Source organism: Canis lupus, chromosome 1, assembly GCF_011100685.1.
Source record: "Canis lupus familiaris isolate Mischka breed German Shepherd chromosome 1, alternate assembly UU_Cfam_GSD_1.0, whole genome shotgun sequence".
Taxonomy (NCBI): domain Eukaryota; kingdom Metazoa; phylum Chordata; class Mammalia; order Carnivora; family Canidae; genus Canis; species Canis lupus.
Genome location: NC_049222.1, coordinates 37719361 through 37745396, shown reverse-complemented (window position 1 = coordinate 37745396; position 26036 = coordinate 37719361). Strand labels below are relative to the sequence as shown.

At 36.2% G+C, this 26036-nt stretch overlaps 1 protein-coding gene across 5 annotated transcripts in view; it reads right to left on the bottom strand.

The window, feature by feature from the left end:
• GRM1 (glutamate metabotropic receptor 1) overlaps positions 1 to 26036 on the bottom strand; it is a 398087-nt gene that overhangs the window by 100872 nt on the left and 271179 nt on the right. For all 5 annotated transcript variants that reach the window (XM_038526271.1, XM_038526276.1, XM_038526273.1 and 2 more), the window contains exon 4: positions 6050 to 6285. In XM_038526271.1, coding sequence (XP_038382199.1) covers positions 6050 to 6285 — 236 coding nt within the window. The remainder of the gene's footprint in view (positions 1 to 6049; positions 6286 to 26036) is intronic.

The following is a 26036-nucleotide window of genomic DNA, read 5'->3' as shown; positions in this document are numbered from 1 at the left end:
GTGTGAGACCCAACTTGGTACCATGAAATACCTTTTTCTTTTTTCCAAACAAAACTTGCTTTGTCTTATTAAGTCACTTCTGTTAATATAAATTGGAATGCCTTTTTAACGGCTTTCATGATGACTTTAACAAGCCAGAATTGAGAATCACTAATCTAAGGGACAAGATTCTTCTTCATATCATCTTAGGGTCTGGGCTATTAACTTAGCCACATGGATTAGATAACAGTATTCAGTTGATTACAGTATTAGACCAGAACTGTTTGAGGTAAATCCCTATGTATTCAATTTATTGATATTTCTGGCGAATTTTAATACTAGTCTCATGTAGTACCCATGAATGCCCATCAAACTTCTATAAGGATTTGTGGTCATGATCTCCAGAGAAAGGTCAACTAGTAAATAAATAGAGTGGCCATATAGAATTATGACAGGACATTGACATAGGCACAGGTGATTATGATAGCAATGTTAACACTATTTCACACAAATCTTTGGTGTGAGGTTTGAAAAGCAGCTCCTGGATATGAAGTATACCCAAGTGTACTACAGAGGCCTAGAGACAGGACCTAGATTATAAATGTAACTGGCAGGCTGATCCCTATGTGATGCCCCCCTATCCCATATTTAATATGCCCCCCTACTCATCAGAGCACAAATATATACTATAACTTAGGGTATGAGGTTAGTAAAAAAACAAAACAAAACAAAAAGCAGGCACCAGAGAATTCATCTCCAGAGAACACACTGAGGAAGTTTTCCAGAGACATGGTAACCTACATTTCACAGCATCTAAAAAAGAATCATGTTTAGTAGCTATTATGACCCAAAACTTGGTTCACTTTAACTATTACCTCCATATAGCAGAAATATTCATGAAGAAGTTTGAAAGTCACACTGATTAGTAAATTCTAACAAACCATTTATCTTTTGTGTTTGATTCCTTTATGATGAAGTTTTCCCAATTATATATCTCCATAATGAAGAGGACCAAAAAATAAATAAAGAAGTTAAGCATACACCTTCCACAAGATCCAGGCATTCCACAGCTAAGACTTGCCCTAAAATGAAAGAAAGCATATGTCTGTACAAAGATTGTACATGGATGTTCTTAGCTTGGTTTGTAATAACCCAATATTGGGAACAACCCAAATGCCCATTACCAGGTAAATGGATAAACAAATTGTGTTATGCCTAGATAATGGGATACCACTCAGCAATTTTAAAAAATGAACTGTTGATACATGCAATACAATGATGAATCTCAACATAACTGAGCTGAATGAAAGAATGGAGACAGAAAAGAGTGCACAATATACAATTTCATTCATACTAAAGAATAGGGGGTGCCTGGGTGGCTCAATTGGTAAAGCCAGGATTCTTGATCTCAACTCAGGTCATGATCTCAGGGTTGTGGGATCAAGCCCCAAGTCAGGCTCTGGGCTCAGCACAGAGTTTGCTTGTCCCTCTTTCTCCTCTCTCTCTTTCTCTGTCTGTCTCTCAAATAAATGAAGAAAATCCTTTAGAAAAACAGGAGTAGAAACTGCAAATAAACTATTGTGACAGAAAATTGTATGTGAATAGGAGAGAGAAGAGGTTTGGGGAATGGTGAGAGGGGAGAGTTTTCAGTAAGACACAAAGGAATTTGGGGAGTGATATAGTCTTTATCTTGACTGTGGTGATGACTTCCTGGGCATACACACATGTCAAAATTTATCAAATTGTTCATTTTAAATACATGCAGTTTTCCACATGTCAATTATACCTCAATAAAAATATAAAAATACAGGAAAAAGACTAACTTGGCTATACCCCAAGTATGTTTAATCTACCATCATGAAAAGACTGTAACTTCTTTTGTATGTATGGTTCTTATGGTTGCCGAAATTATGACTTGACTTTATGTGAGTTTTCCCAGGAGCAAACACGCATAAGAAATGAAATGCAAAACTGTTTTACTGGTGAGAAGCATTACAACATATATGATATAGAGTAACCCATATGTAACCATTTGGGAATATCTAAACATATACTAGCACTTTACATCAAGGTGAACTCTTTATTAAGATTTTAATCAGGGGATCCCTGGGTGGCGCAGTGGTTTGGCACCTGCCTTTGGCCCAGGGCGTGATCCTGGAGACCCGGGATGGAGTCCCACGTCGGGCTCCCGGTGCATGGAGCCTGCTTCTCCCTCTGCCTGTGTCTCTGCCTCTCTCTCTCTCTCACCCCAAAGTTTAGTGGCTTAAAACAACAAGTATTTATTTAGTTCATGAATCTGGGAGCCAACTAGGTAGGAAGTTTTGCTGCTTTGGGTTGGACATGACTCAACTCATTTAAGCTCACTCATGTGTCAAGTATCAGCTAGTATATTGGCCCAAGACTGATTTATCCAATATTACTACAACTAAGAGGTCATCCTATTTCTGCTCCAGGTTCTCTCTCATATTCTAGAAGGCTTATTCAGGCTTATATATCTAGCTTTCCCCATACATGGATACTATTGCTCCAGCTTGGAGACCACCATTCACAATTTTTAGATTGTTACTAATTTTCATAATATATTTGCCTCATTATTAAGTTTCATTGGAAGATATTCCCTTCAAGAAATGGTATGGGAAAGTTGAAGAGCCACACACAAAAGAAAAAAATTAGACCACTTATTTATACTATACATTAAAAAAAAAAACTCGAAATGGATTAAAGACTTGAACATAAGACCTGAAACCATAAAATTCCTAAAAGAAAGTCTTGGCAATGTTTTTTTTGGTTTTTGAAATCAAAAGCAAAAATAAATAAGAGGGACTACATTAAATTAAAAAGCTTTTGCACAGCAAAGGAAACTATCAACAAAATGAAAAGTCAATATACTGAATAAGAGAAAATATTTACAAGTTTTAGCTGATAAGAGGTTAATACCCAAGATATATAAAGAACTCACAGAACTCAATAACAAAAGAAAAAAAATGGTGAAAAAAAATGGGCAAGGGATCTGAATAGACATTTTTCCAAAAAAAACATATAGATGGCTAACAAAGTACATGAAAAGATGTTCAATATCACTCATCAGGGAAATACAAATTAAAACTGCAATGAGATATCACCTCATGTCTGTTCAAATGTCTATCCTCAAAAAACAAGATACAAGTATTGCTGAGGATGTGGAAAAAAGGGGACCCTTGTACACTGTTGGTGGGAATAGAAATTGGGGCATTGTACTCTGGAAAATAGTATGGAGGTTTTTTCCAAGAAATTAATAATACAACTTTCATATGATACAACAATTCCACTTCTGGGTATTTATCCTGAGGAAACAAAAACACTAACTTGAAAAAATATATGCATTCTAATGTTCATCGCAGCTACTTAAAATAGCCAGGACATGGGAGCAACCTAAGTGTCTCTCAGTGGATAAATGGGTAAAGAAAATATGAGAGACCTGGATGGCTCAGTCACTTGAGCATTCAGCTCTCGGCTTCAGTTCAGGTCATGATCTTGGGGGTCATGGGATTGAGCCCTACATAAGGCTGTATACTCAGTGCAGAGTCTACTGGAGATACTCTCTTCCTCCCTCTTCGCACACCCCATATTCACTTGCTCTCTCTTAAATAAATAAAATATATAAAAAATATGTAAATATATAATAAATTATTTATATAAAATATAGTTTATATTATATATCATATTATTTATATAATATACAATATAAAAATATATTTTATAAATATATATATTTATTATATATATTTTATAAATATATATTTTATGTTATATATATCATGTATCCAACATAGGAGCACCTAAATGTATAAAGAAATATTAACAGATCTAAAGAGAGAAGGGTGCCTGGGTGGCACAATCTTTTTAACATCTGCCATCAGCTCAAGTAATGGTCTCAAGGTCCTGGGATGAAGTGAGCCCTGCTGCCTGAGGCTCCCTGATCAGAGGAGAGACTCCTCCTCTCTTTGCCCCTCCCTCTTGCTCATGCTCTTTCTCTTTTTCAAATAAATAAATAAATCTCTTTTAAAAAAGTTAGGCTTTGATGTTTCAGTCAGTACCATCTCCAATCCCTTGATATACCCAACTAATTAAGCAGTGATGTAGACTTTATATGAAGTACTTTTTAATTATCCACATGATTCTCAAATTATTCAGCCTAGGCTCAGAACTCTTAATATTTAAACTGACAATCTAGTGTATGTAAACTCTCTATTTAAATACTGACATCTGAGATTAAGCCCAATAAAGGTTTCTGTGGAAACTAACCGCAGTATCAAAACTTTCCAAAACACCAAAATGATCCAATTACAATGGGTAAAAGTGGTGATGGAAAGAGCAGCTATCAATAGTATGGAAGGGTTCGTTCAACTTCCTCACATTAATTTTCATAAATGTGTCTGCATATTCATTAGAAGACTGTGAAATTTATTTGCTATTCAAGGATCTCTACTAGTTAAGAATGATACATAAATGAAGGTTTAGTCATTCTTCAATAACACTGAAGCCAATTTCATAGAAATGCAGACATTAAAACTGAAGAGAAAGGTAAATTTACATGAATGTATACACACGTAAATAACATAAACATTGCTGAAGATAAAGAGAAAATTCTAGGATTCCTGCACAGAAAAGATAAAATTCTAGGATTCCTGAAGCAGAAAAGATTAATAAAGTTCATGAAGTAGTTCCAAATAGAAAAGTTAAATAAGCCTTTGGTATTCCTTAGAACTAAGAACAAAGGAAAATATTTGCTAATCTTGACTCCAGAATGAAATGCAAACATAAACATGTTTATTAAAGGTTGTAATCACATAAGAAGCTCTTAAAAATAGCTCTGAGAATCAAGCATAATATAAGAACAATTCATGAATGTGCTTTTTTTTTTTCTACTATGAATGTTAACCAAGTTCAGATTTTAACCTTGACATTGGCATGCACTGTGACAACTGGAAACCCAAAATGATTTTCAAAACCGACATGGCTACAGGATTCTAAATTTGTTTTGAAAGCTTAGGTCACAAGATATTTTCTTGGAAATCCTTGCAAAAAGGCATCTTATTTAATAAGTAGTATTTTGAATTTTATTCATAAAACACAATGACCAAGTGACATTTATAGCTGCATCACTAATTAATAGACATCTCAAAATTAACCCATCTGAAATCTAGCTCCTGATCCTTTCTGCTTTTCCTGGAGTCTTTCCCAGTTCAGTCAATGGTGACACCATCTTTAATGCCTGTCCATCATGCTGTGTTATCAACCCAGTATAGACAACTGGCTTGGAATGACACTGTAGTAGACCAAATGTGCTCTATTTTGTCACATTAAGCAATACTAAAAAAGGACAGTGAACAGCAATGTCTCTATGCAGTACTGATAATAATAAAACTTACTATTTAAGAAGTCTGTTAAGAAGTACGGTAGTTCCTGGGAAGGCAGAAAAGGACATCCAATGGAGTTCACCAAACCCTGAAAGACCTGGAACAATGTGCTGTACTTTCCTGTCATGCCTTCAGTGAGCAGCGCATGGGAATTATCTGTCCTACCAGGAAATGTCACTCCTATTTACAGATGAGAGTGCAGAGTTTGTAGCCACGTATGTCTACATACCCCCATGTTAGTGGTGTGGCCCTGGATAATATTATCTCATCTTCTCCTGACATATATTGACATGAGTTATAAAGAAGAAAAAGGTATCAAACCAATGCTGCTTCCTTATGTCTGTGGCTAACATTTCCTAAGCAGGCTTGCAATAAAATCTCTTCCCTCTGGCCTGAATACTAGATACCTGAATTCTCAGTTTGCTTTTCTTTGACCTACATTATTTCTTCTCACAACTTGCTCCATCAGAGACCAAAGCAGTTTTTCCAGAATATAGAAACATGAATCCTTGGGGTAATATGTACACTCTCCTTATTCTAGCTATCCTATAAATTAAGATGGTAACTTAGTCTTTGGAACTCCAGCCTTGACACCTTCCACTCTAATTCAACAAGTTGCAATGGGGCTAGAGTTGTAACTAGTGAGTTGTTATTTTGTGAATGTGAATTACCTGTGCAGATTCTTTTAAAGTTGGGATTTTCCAGAAGATGTCCTGGTAGGCGGCACTGGAACCGATGTTGCCAGAACTCAGGAAACCAGGGATTCCTCGTATTAGTGTCCAGCCTCAGCTTCAAGAAATAATCATCAAATGACCGGACCTCCGGAGATTGCAGCTTTATTGTGATTCCCCCGTTGGCTTCCACCTCATAACCTTCAATGACTTCATCTCTGTCTGCCCATCCATCACTAAAAAAGGTTCAGGGATTGGGGTGGGGAGAGAGAAAGACAAAGGTCTCACAAATACATCTCAGCATTATGCATAAATGAAGCATTCAGCAAGGCTGAAAGTCTATTTTAAATCAGAACTGCTGGTTTATCAATGACTTTTTTTTTGGTGGAGAATAGTAAATTCTGAAATCATAAAGTCCTGTCTGTTTTTCACAATAGTGAAAGTGATGATGAAGATCATGTTAGTAGCAATGACAAGAACTAATATTTATTGAGCATTTACGAGGCATCAGATTCTGTACTATTTACTTTTACTCAGTCAGATGTTCACCAACTAACTGAAGTCCCAGTGGATCCAGGATATGGATCCAGGCAGTCTGGCTCCCAAACTCTGTGTTCTTTAGGCCACAAATCCCATCAGCTACTGTCCAAATCAGAATAAAATAAAACCCATGCACTCAGGGCTTCACAATAAGAGCTCAGCAAGATTTCAAGGTTGCAACCAAGATCATTATATGAGCTACATTTAAGGAGTAGAAATTGATTTACCTCAGAAGCATGACAACCACAGATTTTGCTCCTGGACATTGTTCAAAATTGCATTGCCTAGAAGCCATCAGATGCTTCCCCCTCAGTGTTATTTCAAAATAACAGCATTAAAAGAAAACAATCCCACTACCCAAAATAAAAATAATCCTGCTCACTAAAAGGAAGTTAACTGGTGTTTTATTCAGTGAGTTTTTAATTTGGTCACCTTCTAGAACATACATATTGCTCATGAGTGATGTAGTTCCAATTTAATTCAAGTATACATCTGAGCAGAGCCAAACCTCTTGTGAGTGTCTGTGATCTCTTCCCAAGCAGATGCCAAAGAAAAACTGCAGTGGATAAAGTTAAACAGGCAAAAAAGACTTTATTCAAGATTATTCCAATAGGCCAGAGGCACTGAACTCCACTCTGCTGAAACAAAAGTTGGGGAGATTTAAGTGCTGATGTGAGCTAGTGAGCAAGTGCTAGAGGACACTGAGGGGAGCTTGGTCAGTGTGGTTAGACCTGTATGTTTAATAATTGTCATTTATCTAAGTTAGGTTCCTACCTTCCCACAGAAACTGGGAGACAGGGGTTTGCTATCACTCTTGATGACTACATTTCAAAGGGATGGCGTCCAGGTCCCTGAAAAAGGAATTTATCTGCTGTAAAACTGGCAAAAGGCTAAGTGAAATTGTAGACCTCCAAAGGAAAAAGAAAGAATTTATAACATTTTTTGAATTAAAAGCTCTAAGAAGAGGGAAGTCAAGGGGCCCATAGTCAGGAAGATACTTGCCTAAAGTTGAGTCAAACTGAAGAGAGTATTAAGATTGTTTTGGTCAAGAGGTAGATTTATTTATACCCACAGAGTCATACCCTGTAGTTTCTGGAACATAACTCTGCCAGAGAAAGTGTTTTATCACTTGCTTCTCACAGAGCAGGGACCTGGGCCAAATATATATGACTGACCACAGTTAACTCCTTGTTACCTGAGATCAGTTGGGGTAAATATGTCCTCTGCTTAGTTGAGTTAACTGATCCAGTTCTGTTCCAGAATCTTCCCAGTGAACCACACAAGAGCTGTCTTTTCAATAGACCAAAGGTTGTAGAAGGTACAGCTAACTTAACATAATCCAGAACTAAAGGGACCTTAAGGCATTGTGTGGTCTAACTAGCCAGATCAGAGAATGTCTATACCTTCCTAATCCATTGGAATAGAGATTTTACAATCTTGCACAGATCTTTCCTACCCCCCCATTTCCTTCCTTCGTCCTTCCTTCCTTCCTTCTTTCCTTCCTTCCTTCCTTCCTTCCTTCCTTCCTTCCTTCCTTCCTTCCTCCTTTTCACTTACATAGATGTTCTGTTATGTTCACGATTCAATTGAGAATGAGACACACTATCCTCTGCCCTTAGTGTTAAAGACTTGTGGGGAAAATAGAGACTAAACAAGAATTACAAACAGTGTAAAAGTAAAGAAGGAAAAGTGACCAGTACTATGGGGAGGAGGGGCTTGGGATCTTAATTTAGGTGTGTATGTATGTATATAAGTGTGGGTAGGGAGAAAGTAATTAAGCATGACTATCCTAAGAAAGTTATGTCTGCTCTGAGACCTAAAGCACGTGTGGACATTAGTCAGTTGAAGAGATGGGGAGGGACTGATATAAAAGATTTCTGTTAGGTTATCTAATATACAGGAAAGAGTATGGGCCATTCAAAGAATTTGGAGAGTCAGTATAGTGGGAGCATAGAAGGAAATATAGCAGGAGACAGAAGTGTGGGGATAAATCTCAGTTTAGTAACTGTTAGCCAAAGGACTGCAGGAAGTCCTCAGTGTTGTAAACCGATTACATAATAAGGCCACGGAGATCTGCCCCCTGGTGGTTAATGACCTGACTCTAACAAGTCCCACTCGACTATCACTGGATATGATGGCCAGTCAAACAGATTTATAAAAAGAAGACAACCTCATTTATCTCCTACATGCTCAGTCTACTTAGAAAAGCTTGAACTAGTTTAACTATTTAGATTTATTCACATTATATCATAACTACATTTATAGCAATTTGAAGACCTGAACTATACAGTCAAGGATAAAAATAAAACCAGTTAGGCTTTCAAGAAATTCTGCTTATGACTATACATTTAAAATCAAAATGACTTATAATTTGAAGAAAAAAAATTCCTTTTTGACGTAAAATTAAACTTGAAGTGTGTTTCTCTCCCAAGATTTAATATTATACGAAACTTTTCTGTGTGTGAATATATAGTCTGAATAAGAAACCCACAAATTTTTAAGTGTATGCAATGAGCCTTCTATACTGTTTATTTGTATTTCTTTTTTTTTTAAACATTCCCAGATTATAGAAGCAAGTATCATGTATCAGCACTAGAAGCAGAGTAAGTGCGACCTACTATCCTTTTGCCCTACAACACAGAGGAGCACTTCATGGGAGTAAACTTGAATATAGACCATTTGAAGTCATATGGTTTAGTGGAGCACAGCCTTACATCTCCTTTGCCATTGGTTAAAGCCCTTACCCCTCACCATAGATGATTTCATTCCAGAAATTAGAGAGTGTTAAATCCAAGACGTCATGAAATCAAGGAGAACCAGGATGTGACAGGAGAAAATATTCAACTAGGATTGGTTGGTGAATACTTTTGAAGTGTTAATTGCCTGACTTTTGTATGAGATCTCAAATCTATCACAGGTAAGGTGTTTGGGAATGCTAAGAAAAAGTTGCTGAAAGACATCCATAAAACAATCCTTGGTTTTTATATATTTAATCATTCTGTCTACAGACCACTTGCCAATGTATTTACAGATAATTTTAAAGGATTTTTACTGTTCAGTTGTGTTGGATTTTTTTTTTTTAATAAAGATATTGTTTTGGTGAATTCTCTGTGAAGCACACTTGAAAACAGGGAGGCATCAGTTCTCCTGATACCTGGTTTAGGTATTAACTTTTGTTATTGTTGTTGATAGTGGTGGTGATAGTGTGGACTATGCCACCAGAGATGACCTGCAGGTTCCTACTCACCCCAGGTGTCTACAGTGAATCCTGCTATGCTGGGCGCTGAACTCTATGAGGCATATTCACAGCCTCCAGCAGCTTCTGCTGCCCCAACTGCTCCCTAATGATAAGTTCCTTTTCCTATCTGGGGTCTGAAAATAAAACTTCAGAATGTGGATAAACAAGACAAACATTTAACAGACAGCTACATGTCTTTAAATATTCCTCACAACGTACAAGAATCCTTGTTCCTTGTCCCCCTCAACATTTTTATACAGCAGTTCTTTCACAAGGCTGTTCTCTTCCCAAAAATCATTGTTCTAGTGCCTGTGAAATTCCACAATCCCAATCTGAATAATAATAAGATTTCTTCCACTGAATAAATTCTGATGGAAACAATAGGAAAATATTGTTTCTAATTCTACCAATTATAGCTGAACAGGAGCTGTCTGAGTCCACTTCTGTATTATATAAATTAAAATCATATAATAAGCAGATTGATAGTGAAAAACAAATGCAACAGTATTCATTTAAAAATTATTTAAAGACATTTTAGAAAAACATATTTATATTCAATTAAAATAGTTACAAACTAGGGAGTAAAGCAATCTGATTTGTGTTGACCATAAGTAACTGTGTGTACCTGATAATAAAGCTGTCATTCTTTAAAAATATTCCAGAGATTACCATATAACCAAGAAAATGAGAAAAGGATGATAAAAAATATTTTCAAAAACGTTTGTAAACAAGCACAGAATTCTGTAAGGACAATGCTAACAACACTTATCAAGGTTGAAGAAACGTGATGCAATTTAAATCAAGTGATGTCAATTGTGGGAAATTTTATGGTGGCAATGTTAACTTTTTTTCAATAAGAATTCAGACTGGCTTTATTCATTCAACATTGATTCACTAAGAATCCTGTACGAGTGAGGCATTTTGCTTACTGCTGCACATGCATTGCTAAGCAGTACAGGCAAGGCCCCTGCTCTTCAGGCAATCACACTGGTGGAGAGGGCCAGCCACTGAATACACAATAGCCACAGGGAGTTGTACCAGCTGATAGGAAAGGAAGGTGGGCTATAGAAACACAGAGAAGGTGCAGAGTTCTGGCAAGGGAGGTTTTGCCCAGAAAGAAGTAACCTTTAAGATGAGGCTTAAAGGATGAGTTGAAGTTACACAGTAAAGAGGAAAGTGGAAGAAGGACCAGCTCAAGAGAGTACAAAGCATCAAACAGCAAGGTGTTCAGTTTGCTTAGAGTGTGCCAGGTAAAGAATGATAGGTCAAGCCAGTGAGATCTAGAACAACCTGAACATCCTTGTTAAAGGTTTTGGATTTCATTTTTATGGCGGTGAGAAACCACCCAGATTTTAAACAGGGGTATGACATAATTGTTTGTTTTTAAAAAGATCATTCTAGAAAGTACTTAGAGTGTAGGTACTTGTGAAGGTTCTTTGCCTCTAGAATTCTCAAAAACTCTGGAAACACAAACATAGACAGGAGCACACACAATACACAAATAAGCACAGGCTAATTTGTTGATGGACCAGGATTTGGGGTAGTCATCACAATTAGCTTATATTTAATTTTTAAATTAGCTGCTATGAACCCACAACAAATGTAAAACTGACACAAAATGTAGGTATTTTTTATTTAATTGTGTAGTATAGGCACTTAGAGGTCCTTCAGCTCACTGAAAAACAGAAGAGAAGATGAAGGAGTACCTTCACCTTTGGTTGTCCTGTACTGTTAGAATTCAAACAGAAGCCTTACTTCCAGCCTTATGGTATTTCGGTAGAAAAGTGACTGAGGTGGAAGAGGGAAGGGGATAGTGTCAAAAGGTAAAACAGCAAGAATGAAGGGAACTCTCAAGAAGTTGAAAATTCATGTAAAAGATCCAGGTCAGATCAATAATTCTTATTTTCCATCTTTTCCTCACCCCTTTCCTCCAACTCATCCCTCTCATTCTGAGCCTGAATCATTTGTCACCTGGAGACTCGTGACTATCCTCCTCTCCTAGCAGAAATGTAGGGCAAAGATGATAAACATGGCACACAACCATGCAAATGTGGAAGCCATGTCCTAAAACCTCCATACAAACCAATTTTTCATGTATCAAAAACAATTTTCAGCCAGTGTGAAAGAAGAGTGGGCCAATGAGGGGAATTACTGTGGACAAAGTGGGTCTTTATCTTCCTTCAAATCCCACTACTAAGGTAGTGCCCCATTTTGTCTCTCCTTCAACTAATCCTGAGAGACAATATGAACTAGGAATTGGTTACTTAAACTTTCTAAGCCTCTGTTTCTCCACCTATTTATTGGGAGTGGAAATGGTGTCAACCTCTTAGATCATGTGAGAATTAAATTATATGATCCATGTGAAATACTTAGCACAAGATGAAATCTTACTAGATGTTAACAGTTCTTTATCACCAGTCTGTTCATGATCCAAGCTATGTCTGAGCTATATCTACATAGGGGAAAGATTTCTCTGTGAAAGCACCACTCAAGGTGGTCCAAAGTTTGGTACACATTCTTAAAACTGTTGCCAGTCTAAGACAGTAAGACAAAGACTGAGACTAAGCACTTAGAAAAATGTATAGCAGTTAGACATTGTTGCAAGATCTAAAAACATGATAAGTAGACTCAGGTCATTGCATAAGGTGTAAACACCTTATTTTACAATTTATATGGTGAACTGCCTGTAGCTCAAGCTGTATGCATACCATATGCACTAGAACCATGTGACAGTGTGACAATTCAAGGTTGCTTTGCCAACTGTAACCCAAAAGTATACAAATATCCAGTATATATATTGCATTTATTTATAATATATGCATTTATTTTTATAGATTTGTTTTTATAATCATTTTGAATTTTAATCAAGCCTATTTTATAATCTATCTTGTAAGATTAATTTCTAAATTAGAGAAATAAAATTCTTATTATTTGCTTTAACTCCAATTATATGCCACACAAGCATCACTGAATATTTATTTATTTATTTATTTTACAAGAAAAGGTATACAATCTGCTGAATGTGGTAACAGTAGTATTTGAATGTGGACAGTGGAAATGATTCCATAGAAACAAGGGCAAAAAAAGTTCTGATGAAATTTACCTGAAAATATGTTAGCTCATATACTGATTTGGATTTTTATTTCCAATTGATGGTGAAGTGCTAAAACCATAATGTATTATTTATGGAGTTGTTTTACCTAATGAATTTGTGAAATCATCAAAATTTACTAATCACGTATACATTAAAACATTTAAAAATTCAATTTAAAACCAAATAATTTTTTGAAATAAAAAGTATTAAATTAAAAAGCCAATAGAGGGACAGCCCGGGTGGCTCAGCGGTTTGGCACCGCCTTCAGCCTAGGGCCTGATCCTGGAGACCCGGGATCGAGTCCCACATCAGGCTCCCTGTATGGAGCCTGCTTCTCCCTCTGCCTGTGTCTCTGCCTCTCTCTCTCTCTCTCTCTCATGAATAAGTAAATAAATAAATCTTTTTTTAAAAAGCCAATAGAAGTATATGTTCAATATTTTACATAAAATATTAGTGTTTCATGGGTTTTTAGGAAGTGGCATTTGGGCTTGCTAAAACTAAAATACACATACAGTTGCTAAGACATTAGTGAATGACTACATCAAAGATATTTGCTTAGAAATGTTTGCTGATTCTGGTAAAGAAAATAGCTTAAGTTTTACTTTCCAATGCATCATAGCTCAATGATTTCTGAAACTGTCTAATGATATGGAAAACCAATTCATTGAATAAATGAAGCTGGCAAAGCATTCTTTTATTGTAACTTGACAAATGTGCGGATAAATTCTTATGTAGCAGTTCTTTTAGTATGTGTGCAATTTGAAAATGAAGATTTAAAGGAAGAAAGCTCTGCTCTTATTTAAATTCTCTTTTAGCTTCAATGCTGAGAAGCACAACTAGCTCTAGATACGATAAAATTATGAAGAATTACTTTGTAAAAAAATGTGGTTGGCAGTTCGTGTTTTGCATTAGGGAAGGTTCTGATGCTGCAATTGCCAAAGGCAAACATTTTGGAGCAGCTACCCAGTAGCTTATGAGACAATGTAACTCAATGCAATGCTTTCTTCATGGAGAGAGTCTTGATTTTTTTTTTTCTTCAATCGGCTGAAGTAAACAACAATTAATGACATAGTACAAATTTCAAGTTATGTAAGAACAAATGCGCTGAAGGTGGCTTTCACTGGTCCATCAGAATGGATCATTACTATTTTTTCCAAATGCTGTGTTCTGTGACTTAACACTTAGACTGAAATTATTCATGATGGGGATACCTACTTCAAGAAAATCAGTAAATGTTACAAATTAGGGCTTCTGTTTTATGGGCTTTTTCCCCCCACAGACCATTGTGATAATATGGAACCTGGCCATAAACAGTTATTATTGGTATTGAGCGGCAAAGTTATGTCAAGACTGAACTATAGAACAAACTTGGTGTTTCTCAGGACAAGAAATCAGTTTTGTCTCAATATTTAAACATAATCAATAGAAAAGTCTGATTTGCTCTATTGACTGATATCTTTGCTATATTTAATGATCTTGTATTTCCTGATGAGCAGGAATTCTTTGTTTTTCCTTTTTGAAAATAGGAGCTAAAATCAAAGAGCAAAATTAAAAGTCAGAAACTTTGAAGAACAAGTTTTTTTTATAGATTGCTGTATCACAATTTTAATTTAAAAATAATTGTCAACAAGTAAAAAATGATCTCAGCATTATCATCTGCAAAGTGTTGTCAGCAAATACTTTATGAATTGAATTGCCTTGGTCTCCTTGGGCTGCCAGAATAAAAGACTACAGACTAGTGGCTTAAACAACAGAAACTTATATTCTCATAGTTCTAGAGAACAGAGGTCCAAAACTAAGGTTCTGATTCAGTTTCTAGTGAGAGTTCTCTTCCTTCTTTGCAAACTCTGTCCTCACATGGCCTTTCCTCAGTGCATATGTATACTGTGTGAGAAAGGCAGAACAAGCTCTCTGGTGGTTTTATTTATTATTATTTATTTATTTATTTATTTATTTATTTATTTATTTATTTATTCTTATAAGGATACTAGTTCTATTGGATCAGGGTCTTACCCTCATGACCACATTTAACCTTAATTATCTTTCTAAAGGCCCTATCTCCCAATAGAGTCACGTTGGAGGTTAGAGCTTTAACGTGAATGTTTACGGGACAGGATTCAGTCCACAGCAGATGGAATTTTATTAAATTGGTCATTCATTTAAAAAAATCCTCATATAAGAAATTAGTGGATCCAGAATTTTTTATTTCATCAAAGGATAATTTAAGTTGAACTAAAAAGTTATGGGATAAATTATTGAAACTAGCTAGTGATTACAGATTAAAGATGACTTTTGAAAATAGAGTATCACTCCCTTCACTTGGGATAAAAAATTTTAAATGAATACCCCAAACTCACTGAAATTGCTATAAAATGTTTCTTCCATTTCCATCAGCAGACCTCTGTGAGGCTGATTATTCTACTAGGAATGTTATGAAAATTAAATAAAGAGCAGTACATATTCACATATTATGCAAGTGTGATTGTTAACCCAAACCAGGTTAGATAATTTAATAAACTCATTTATCATATTAAATTTAAAATATTTATATGCATGGTGTCTGTTCAAAGTATATATACAGGCATTTATTTAACATAGCAAACTTCTACTTCAGTTATGACTTTTTTTTTAAGTAGGCTCTACACCCAGTATGGACCTCAACATGGGGCTTGAACTAATGACCTGAGATCAAGACCTGAGCTGAGATCAAGAGTTAGACAATCAACTGAGCCACCCAGGCACTCCCACTTAAAATTTTTTATTTACAATTACTGAACATCTAAAAGTTATGAGTATAATAGTAATTTTCTCTACTAATCAACTAGGCACACACTCTCAATGGACAATAAGTACTGTTTTGATAATTCTCTTTTGTTTTGTTTATTTTTATTATAGTTACTGAAATAAGATTTTATGTCTGTTAAATCTAATAATACAACTTTGGACTTGCATTCTGCATGTCTTTATGTTGTATTTGACTTCCTAGCAATTTATCTTAATTGTATTTTACCAAAGTACAATTCTTAACTAGATTGGACTTGAAGAAGAAGAACAACAACAACAACAACAAGATGGAGGAGAAGAAGGAGGAGGAGGAGATAGAGACTTCGAGAAACACTGTTTAGAAGATGTTAAGGTAAAATTGTTAGAAGTTGTTAATGTAACATGCTAGTTCAACAGTGCAAAAAGGGACACCTCAAAACTCCATCTTGATGATCATGTCCACCACGGAGAGACTTTTCATTTTGTTGGGAAGGTTGTGATGGCTTCAAAAATTTTACAGATCTAAATTACCAATCTTTGCTCGTTTTAAATCCTTGGTTGTTTTGTTGCTACTGAACCTTTATTTTTTCATGTCGCTATGCCAACCAAGTGAGAGGTTGCAGTTTCTCCCATAATTGTTAAGAGCCAACTAAAGGAATACAAGAGACCCATTAAAAAAAAAAAAAAAAAAAAAGAGTGCAATAAAGGGCCAGAATAATTTTGATTAAACCATAAATCAGATCCTGGCATTTCTTTGCTTAAAATCCAACAATGCCTTTCCTTCTCACCCAAAGCCTTTCAATGAGTACCTCCAAAGACCTTACATACTCTCTCTCTCATATCTACTATTCCAACCTTTGCCTTGCTCCAGCCACACTGGCTGCCCTACAATTCCTCAATGAACAAGGATGTCTTGGCCATAGGATTTTTGCACTGGCTATTCTCTCTGCCTGAAATTCTGGAATTCTCTTCACTTGAGTATTTTAATGGCTCACTCTTTCATTTCCTTCATGTCTGCCCAAATATAACATTTTCAGAGCTCTTTCTCTACTTAAAATTGTGTCCCTTCTCTCTATTCTTTTTTTTTTTTAAGAAATAATCAGGTTTTTTATTTTATTTTATTTATTTATTCATGAGCAACACAGAGAGAGAGGCAGAGACAGAGGCAGAGGCAGAAGCAGGCTCCATGCAGGGAGCCCGACGTGGGACTCGATGCCGGGTCTCCAGGATCACGCCCCGGGCTGCGGGAGGCGCCAAACCGCTGCACCACCAGGGCTGCCCTCTATTCTTTTTTCTCATTGAAACTTATCACTAGGGGATCCCTGGGTGGCGCAGCGGTTTGGCACCTGCCTTTGGCCCAGGGCGCGATCCTGGAGACCCGGAATCGAATCCCGCATCGGGCTCCCGGTGCATGGAGCCTGCTTCTCCCTCTGCCTCTCTCTCTCTCTCTCTCTCTCTCTCTGTGACTATCATAAATAAAAAAAAAAAAAAAAAGAAGAAGAAAAGAAACTTATCACTAGGGCACCTGGGTGGCTCGGTGCTTGAGTGTCTGCCTTTGGCTCAGGTCATGATCCTGGGGTTCTGGGATTAAGTCCCACATCAGGCTCCCCACAGGGAGCTGTTTCTCCCTCTGCTATGCCTTTGTTTCTCTCTTTGTGTCTCTCATGAATAAATAAATAAATCTTTAAGAATAAATAAATAAATAAATAAATAAATAAATAAATAAATCGTATCGCTACCTGACATACCATATAAACTTATTTTTTTTTATCCCTCTAGTATATGGAAGCTCCACATAAGCAATGAGGTTTTTTATCTTTTTTGTTCCCTTATGTAACCCCCAGCATTTATAACAGTTGTTGGCTCATAGTAGGTACTTATTATATATTTGTTAAATGAACTGATGAATTAATGGATAAAAATCTATGAACCATAGATTTGTATTTGTATTCAAGAATTCATAGAGAATACCATAACAGTGATAGGCAGGAGTGGCTCATATCAGCTGGTAAGAATCTATTGTTAGCATCTTTTCCCAGTTTTGTATAAAGTAATTTCACGTCAGAAGGTTGAAATTTGCCATAGTGAGAGTATTTACTTCATAAGTATATTAGAGTTTTTAACAAAGTATCAAAACAAAAAGAGTCACTGAAATTTATTAATTAACTGAAATTTATTCTCTTATGGGTTTAGAGGCTATAAGTCTGAAATCATGGTGCCAGCAGGGCAGTGCTCCCCCTGAGACTTTTGTGGATCCTTCCTTGACTCTTCTGAGCTTCTGATGCTAACCATCCATCCACAGCATTCCTTAGCTTGCAGCTGCATTGCCTCCATCTCTGCCTCTGTGGTCACATAGTGTCTGTGCCTCTGTGTCTCTTCTACCCTTAAAAGGACATCAGTCATATTGGATTAAAGGTCTGCCTTACTTCAGTATAACTTCATCTTAATTAATTACACTGGGAATAATTCTATTTCCAAATAAGGCCACATTTTGAGGTGCTGGGGAGTAAGAAAAATGAGCAAACACTAGAAATCAAGGGTTTATTGTTCTGCTTTGTTTCATATTTTAAGAGAGTCAGTTGTTAAACATTTACAGCACACCACTAACTAGCACATGCTGTGACACTTTCTCTGATTTTCAGGATTAGTTGTGAACTCTGACCTAGATTGTAAACTCTGTTAGATTAGCTAAAGGTGATTTAAATGATTGTTGTTTAGTTCTAAAATATATATAGTAGAAATGAAAAGATATTATTTTTTAATAAACAGTTTATGAAAGCTATGGTTATATAGTTTATACATTTGGATCATTTTATTTCTCAAGAACCCAGATACTTACATGCTAAGGAGAATTAAAAAATATAAAACACCCAGAAACTGACCAAAACAGTTTTAGCCTAACACATACTATTATTTTTAAAAAGAAGATTTATAGTTTATGCCTGCAGTTATTTGAATTTGGAAACAATAATTATAGCTTTTGCATTAGAATTAGATATGTACACTAATGTATGCTTTAGGTCCCTCAGCTTTGAGTTATTGTTAACGATAAGTTAAATTGTATATGGGACTTAGTAAAAGATTCTAATAATATAGGAAAATGAATACAAAGGTATCATATATCTGTATAGTATTTTTTATTTTACATTCATGTAATTCATTTACAGTACATTTTGACTTACTGAAGAACAAATGTAGATCCAACATTAGCTGATTCAAATCTTTTGCATTCTTTCATTTAATAAATATTTAGTGATATCCTACTTAGTGCCAAGCACTGTTAAGACCTGAAAGTACATTAATGAATAAGACCAGAAATATCCCTATTCTCATTTAAATTCATAGATTGGACTTTTACTTCTAGCTTAGATGGAGTAACAAGTACCAAATTTACCCTTCTGTCGGAAACAAAGACACTGGACAAAATATATAAAATAATGGCTGTCAAGACATTTTACATCAGGCAATGAACTTTAGGAATCTAATGCAAAGTCCCTGAGGTCAGAATAAGTAGCTGTGGCTGTACATTGCTCACTTACCACAGAAATCTAGGCTCAAAATCTTTACTATACTATACTATATCCTGTCTACCATATATTTGCTAGTGTCTAAAATAGTATAAATTTTCTGTTTTTAGTTTTCTAAAAGTCCTTGTTGGGGGATGAGAAGGTAGTCTTATTTTGGTTACCCAGACTAATGAGTGACCCTGAGAGCAAAGCTGGAGAAATCTGTGAGCTCATTGGAGCTCAAGGCAAGTCAACTCTTACCTGAACCTCAGTTAGCATACCCTGTTTTCTATGTAGTTATGAATCTAGAAATACTTCCATGTTCAAATTAAAATGATATCCCAAGTTCCCTTCAGAAAAATTGTAAAATCATGCCCTAAGGGAATGCAGTATGGCTCAAAAATCATATTGTGTGATTTTTATATTTATATTTATATTTATCCTATAAACTATCACCTATAAGACCCTACTAGGACTAGGTCAGAATGGAGCTTAAATTCTACAAGGTTTGAATTTGAGGCTTTAGCTTTTGACTTCACTGGAATTAAAAGTGAGCCATCCAGGGCAGCCCAGGTAGCTCAGCGGTTTAGCGCCGCCTTCAGCCCAGGGCCTGATCCTGGAGACCCGGGATTGAGTCCAACTTCGGGCTCCCTGCATGGAGCCTGCTTCTCCCTCTGCCTGTGTCTCTGCCTCTCTCTCTCTCTCTCTCTGTCTCTCTCTGTGTGTGTCCCTCATGAATAAATAAATAAAATCTTAAAAAAAAAAAAAGTGAGCCATCCAACGGGTTCCCCTCATCACTAAAATTTCCATTACTATTTCTTTTTTAGTGGTCTCTGGTTCTAAAGTAGTCCCAAGGTTGAAAGGGGAGGGGAAATCTCTTTAGGGACATTAGACTGGAAGCAAGAGCTATACATGTTTCCATGAAATAGAAAAAAAATAGAAGTGTTCCTTTATGGAAGACACTAAATACTCTAACCTCATTTGATTTACTATCAGATGAGAAAAAGGCACATGAGTATACATGGAGGCAGAAAAGGTAAGTAACATGAAGAAGTAATGAGTAACAGGTTTATAAAACAAAAGTAAAGGAGGAATGCATTATGAAGATCTTGAGTTATTCTCAGCAATCACATGTGGCTGGGCAGTTTCTTGAGTTGCAGAGTCATTGGATAACTAAAATGAAACTCCCAGATGAAAGATCTCACAGCAAGAATAATTCTTCAGTGCTACAGATAATAAAATTTTGTGTCCTCAGTACTATTTGCAGAAGAAAGGAAGAAAAGAACCGAGGAAGGAAGAGAGAAAGAGGGAGTAAAAAATAAGCATATAAGGTCCACAGTGGTGGGAAAGTTAGCAGTACACATGTAGAGGGCTAAGTTTCTGGTGCTGCTTTCTTTCTTATATTGAGATGACAACCATGCTGTCAAGATCTCTTGCAGTTTTTTTTAGACTGATTTATTTTTCTTATTTGAACAAAAGGTCAAAGCACAGCAATTCATGACTTTTCCAAAGTGAATCCAATGGTTCAGTAACTTCATTCACTAATTCTCTTATCAGACTCAATGCAAATTATCCTAATCTCTAATTTCTAGATCCTATCATATGAAGGGGGAAAAATGTCCTACCAACTTTATATCAAAAGATATATGACTTGTTAATTCATCCAAATTGTTCAAACTATTCCCGACTTTTATCACTGAAAGTAGATTTAAAAAAAAATTGCTAAAAATTCTCACAAAAGGGTCAACTAAGTTCATACAGATATTCCTCTTACACAATTACCTGGAAATACAAAGAACAAGAACAAACAGCATTTCTCAGGTGCTAGAAATGGAAAGTAGAATCAAAGCCAAACAATAAGCATGACGTAATTTAACAGCAGGCCATAAGAGTTTGGCTTCTGTAGAGAAAACCCTAAAGAATTGGAAATGGGTTCTAACAGCAAACTGGTGATGTGAAAGATGGTTTCATGAACCATGGAGGTCAGAGGGGTTGACATTAACACCCTAGTATAAAGCTATGAGTCTTGACATTTTTCAAAATCCAATAGAATGGAACTGAGAAATGTTGGCCACCAGACTGAGAAGGCCTGAAGTCAGTCCAGGGACAAGGGTTGGCAAAACATAGGGAAAAAGTCACAATGTACATGTGTGATGTCTGAATTTATATAACCTATATGGTACAAGAGTTATAAACACAGAAATTATCATAAAAATCAGCCTAAGATTATTAAAGCCCTCTAGAATCCAAATGAAATGTCACTGAAAGTCAATATTTTAATATACTTTCAAAACCTAAGGAACTCTAAATCCTCATCAAAAAATAAACTTATTAAAATAAACTCATAAACACACGCAAGTGTGCATGCACACACACACACACAAATTAACATTAAATCCACAAATGGACTAAACTTTCCTTTTAAAAGACAACTGTTCTAAAACCAGATTTAAAAACCTAGCTCTATGCTATTAGAAATTTTTAAAACAGTGATATAAAATGATTGAAAGGAAAGGGGTCAAAGATCTTACTCCAGGAAAAATGGCAGTAACAAACTTGAATTATCTATTTAAAAAAATCAACTTCTAGAGGATGGCAGAGTAGAAGCATCCTTGGTTCCCCTTGTCCCACAGATACACCTAGAAAATACCCACATCAGTGTAAATGACCCAGAAAATGACCTGAGGATAAGCAGAACAGACTTTCTATAGCTAAGCATAGAGAAGAGGTCACATCAAAGAGGGTAGAAAGGGTAGAGATGTAGTTGGGAGCCAAACTGACCCAGGGGACTGTCCACAGAGGGAGAGATATTACCAGGGAACTGTACAGAGAAGAGAGAGGAACAGAGCCCATGCCAGGCATGAGGGACCTGCATTGGGAAGACAAATCCTCATAATATTTGACTTTAAAAATCAGAGGGGCCTAATTTCGTGAAATCTTACAATCAGTGGGGTTTAACACAAGGAAAAAAAATCAGGTGGCTTGACTCCACTCTGGGAGAACCACACGACAACAAGAAACTGAGTCCCTGCCCTTAAAGAGACAGCACAACAAACAGCCCCATTAAAATACAGCATAGAAGCAGCAGTCTGAAAACACCTAGGCTACATAGGAAGACTTATTTACAAATCTCAGAGCATCTGTTGGAAGAGCAGGATCTTTAGGGGACTTTTAGAAGAACAAAAGAGCTGGCAGGCACCATTTCCCTCCTCCACCCTACATATGCCCCACTCCCCCAAGCCTAGAAACAGGCACACCTGTGGGAAGCAGCACAGCCCAAACACTCTCCACCTACCTTGCTAACAGTACACCCCACCCTTGTATTTTTCCATGTACCTGCCCCCTCCAGGCCAGCCTTGGCAGTTTTCCCAGGTAACTATAGGCACCCTTCTGCAGTGGATCTGTACAGACTTTGCTGGCACCATGTACCCCATCCCTGTGTTCTCCTACAGACCCCTGCCCTCTAACATATCCTTGGCCAGGGTACTTGCAAAATGGTGCCATAAGCTTGCCAGTATGCAAGCAGACCCAACAGGAGCCAGTATCACTCCAAAGTGACTCCTACCCTGAGGAAATGGGAAGATAACAATACACACACCAGTCTGACTGCAGCCCCAGCAGTGGGCTGGAATAAGATATCTAGTTTGACGGCAGGCCCTGCCTACCAATGAAAGCTTTTCAGGGGACAACATAGAAAAAGCGCCCTGTAGATTGGTGCTACAGCAGCTTTGGCAAATGCCTGGTCTGGTGTAACTCAAGCCTAAGGAAGCCCCACACTGGTGCACTAACAAGACAGGGACCAAACACTCCCCACAACAGGCAAAGAGAGCCACTGCAGATAACCAGACTGAAGGCAAACACAACTGAGCCACAATAGTAGGGCACAAACAACACACACAGGAGACACCCCTGAAGTGTCAGGTTCTTGAAAGGCAAGGCACTACAAGATCTCTTCTCCACAAGGCCATTAGTTTCATGTGCAGGAGACCTCGCTCACATTCCTAATACACAGAAACAGATGCAGAGAGTTAGAAAAAGTGAAGAAGACAGAGGAATATATCCTAAGTGAAAGGACAGGACAAAATCCCAGCAAGAGAGCTAAACAAAATGGAGAATGAGTAATATGATAGAGAATTTAAATTAATGGTCTTAAAGACACTCATTGGACTTGAGAAAGGAGTGAAGGACCTCAGTGAGACCTCAACAAAGAGACAGAAAACAAAAAAGATACAAAAAAAGAAGAACTCAATAACTGAAATTAAAAATACACTAGAGGGAATAAACAGTAGACTGGAGTAGACTAGAGGAAGCAGAAGAATGGATTAGCACCCTGGAAAACAGTAATAGAAAACAATCAAGCTGAACAGGGGAGAGAGAGAAAAAAAATAATAAATGAAAATAAACTTACAGAACTCAGCAATACCATCAAGCATACTATTCCCATTATAGGGATCTCAGAAGAAGAGAGAGAAAAGGGGGAAGAAAATGTATTTGAAGAAATAATAGCTGAAAACTTCTCAAATCTAAAGAAGGAAACAGAAATCCAGATCCAAGAGATACCACCCACAATAAAATCAACCCAAGGAGATCCATACCAAGTCACATACTAATTAAAATGGCAAAATGTAATGATAAAGTGAGAAGTTTAAAAGCAGCAAGAGAAATAAAACAGTTACATACAAGGGAAGACACATAAACTGATTTTTCAGCAAAAATGTTGCAAGCCAGAAGAAAGCAGCATGATACATTCACAGTACTGAAAGGAAAAATCTACAGTCAAAAATGCTGTATCCAAAGGCTATCATTCAGAATAGAAGGGGATATAAAGAGGCTCCTGGGTGGTGCAGTCAGTTAAGTTTCTGACTCTTGGTTTTAGCTCAGGATGTGATCTCAGGATCATGAAATCAAGCCTCATATTGGGCCTCATGCTCAGCATAGAGGCTGCTTAAGACTCTCTCTTCCTCCGACTCTGTCCTTCCTGCCATACTATCTCTCTCTTAAATAAATAAATAAATCTTATAAAAAGGAAAAAGGAGAGATAGTTTCACAGACAAACAAGTTAAAGGAATTCATGACCACTAAACCAGCCCTACAAGAAATGTTAAAGGGACTGTGAGTGGAACAGAAAGACCATAAGCAGGAGTAAGAAAAGTAGGAAGCAAAAAACCAGGAAATTTAATTATATCTATAAAAATCAATCAGGGGATACACAAAGTAAAAGAATATAAAGTATAACATCATACACCTAAAATATAGGGGGGGAGAGGAATAAAAGTTTAGTGATTTTAGAATGAGCTCAAACTTAAGTGACTGTCATCATGATATAGACTGCTATATGCAGAAGATGTTGTATATAAACCTAATGGTAACCACAAATCAAAAATTGGTAATAGATATGCAAAAAATTAAGAGAAAAGAATCCAAATAAATCACTAAAGAAAGCCAGCAAACTGAGACAAAAGAGCAAGAGAAGAAAGGAACACAAAGAACTACAAAAAAAAAAAAAAAAAAACCCAACAACAACAGAAAGCAAGTAACAAAATGGTAATAAATACATACTTATCAATAATTACTTTGAATGTAAATGGACTAAATGCTCCAATCAAAAGATATAGGGTGATGGAGTGAATAAAAAAGCAGGATACATCTATCTGCTGCCTATAAGAGACACATTTTGGACATAAATACACATGGAGATTGAAAGTGAAGGAAAGAAAAGCACTTATCATGTAAATGGAAGTGTAAAGAAAGCCAAGATAGTAATAATTATATTAGACAAAATAGACTTGAAAACAAAAAACTGTAGCAGAAGAAAAAGAAAGACACTATAAAATCATAAAGGAAACAATCCAACAAGAAGATATGACAGTTACAAATATTTATGCACCCAACATGGGAGCACCCTAATACATAAAGCAGTTAATAACAAACATAAAGGAACTAATCAATGTCAATAAACTAATAGTAGGGAATTTAACACCCTATTTACATCAATAAATAGATTATCCAAACAGAAAAAGAGAAAGATGTTCACTTTCACCACTTTTATTCAACATAGTACTGGAAGTCCTAGTCATAGCAATCATACAAGCAAAGAAATAAAAGGCATTCAATTAAGTAAGGAAGAAGTAAAACTTTCACTATTTGTAGATGACATGATAATATATATATATATATATATATATATATATATATACTCACCAAAAAACTACTAGAACTGATAAATAAATTTAGTAAGATCACAAGACTCAAAATCAATATACAGAAATCCTTCTCATTTCTATATACTAATAATAAAATAGCAGAAAGAGAATTTAAGAAATCAGTGTAATTTACTATTGTACCAAACATAATAAAATACCTAGGAATAAACTTAACCAAGGAGGTGAAAGACCTGTACTCTGAAACAATAAAACATTGATAAAGGAATTGAAGACAACACACACAAATGGAATGACATTTCATGCTAACGGATTGGAAAATAAATATTGCTAAAATGTTCATACTACCCAAAGCAATCTACAGACTTAAAGCAATCCCTATCAAAATACCAACAGCATTTTTCACAGAACTAGAACAAACAATCCTAAAACATATATGAAACCACAAAAGACACTAAATATCCAAAGCAATCTTGAAAAAGAATAAAACTGGTTGTAGCACAATCCCAGATTTCAAGATATGCTACAAAGCTGTAGTAATCAAAACAATATGGAACAGGCAAAAAAGTAGACCCACAGATCAATAGAACAGAATTGAAAGCCCAGAAATAAATCCATGATTATGTAGTCAGTCAATCTTTGACAAGGCAGGAAAGAATATTCAGTGGGAAAACAACAGTCTTTT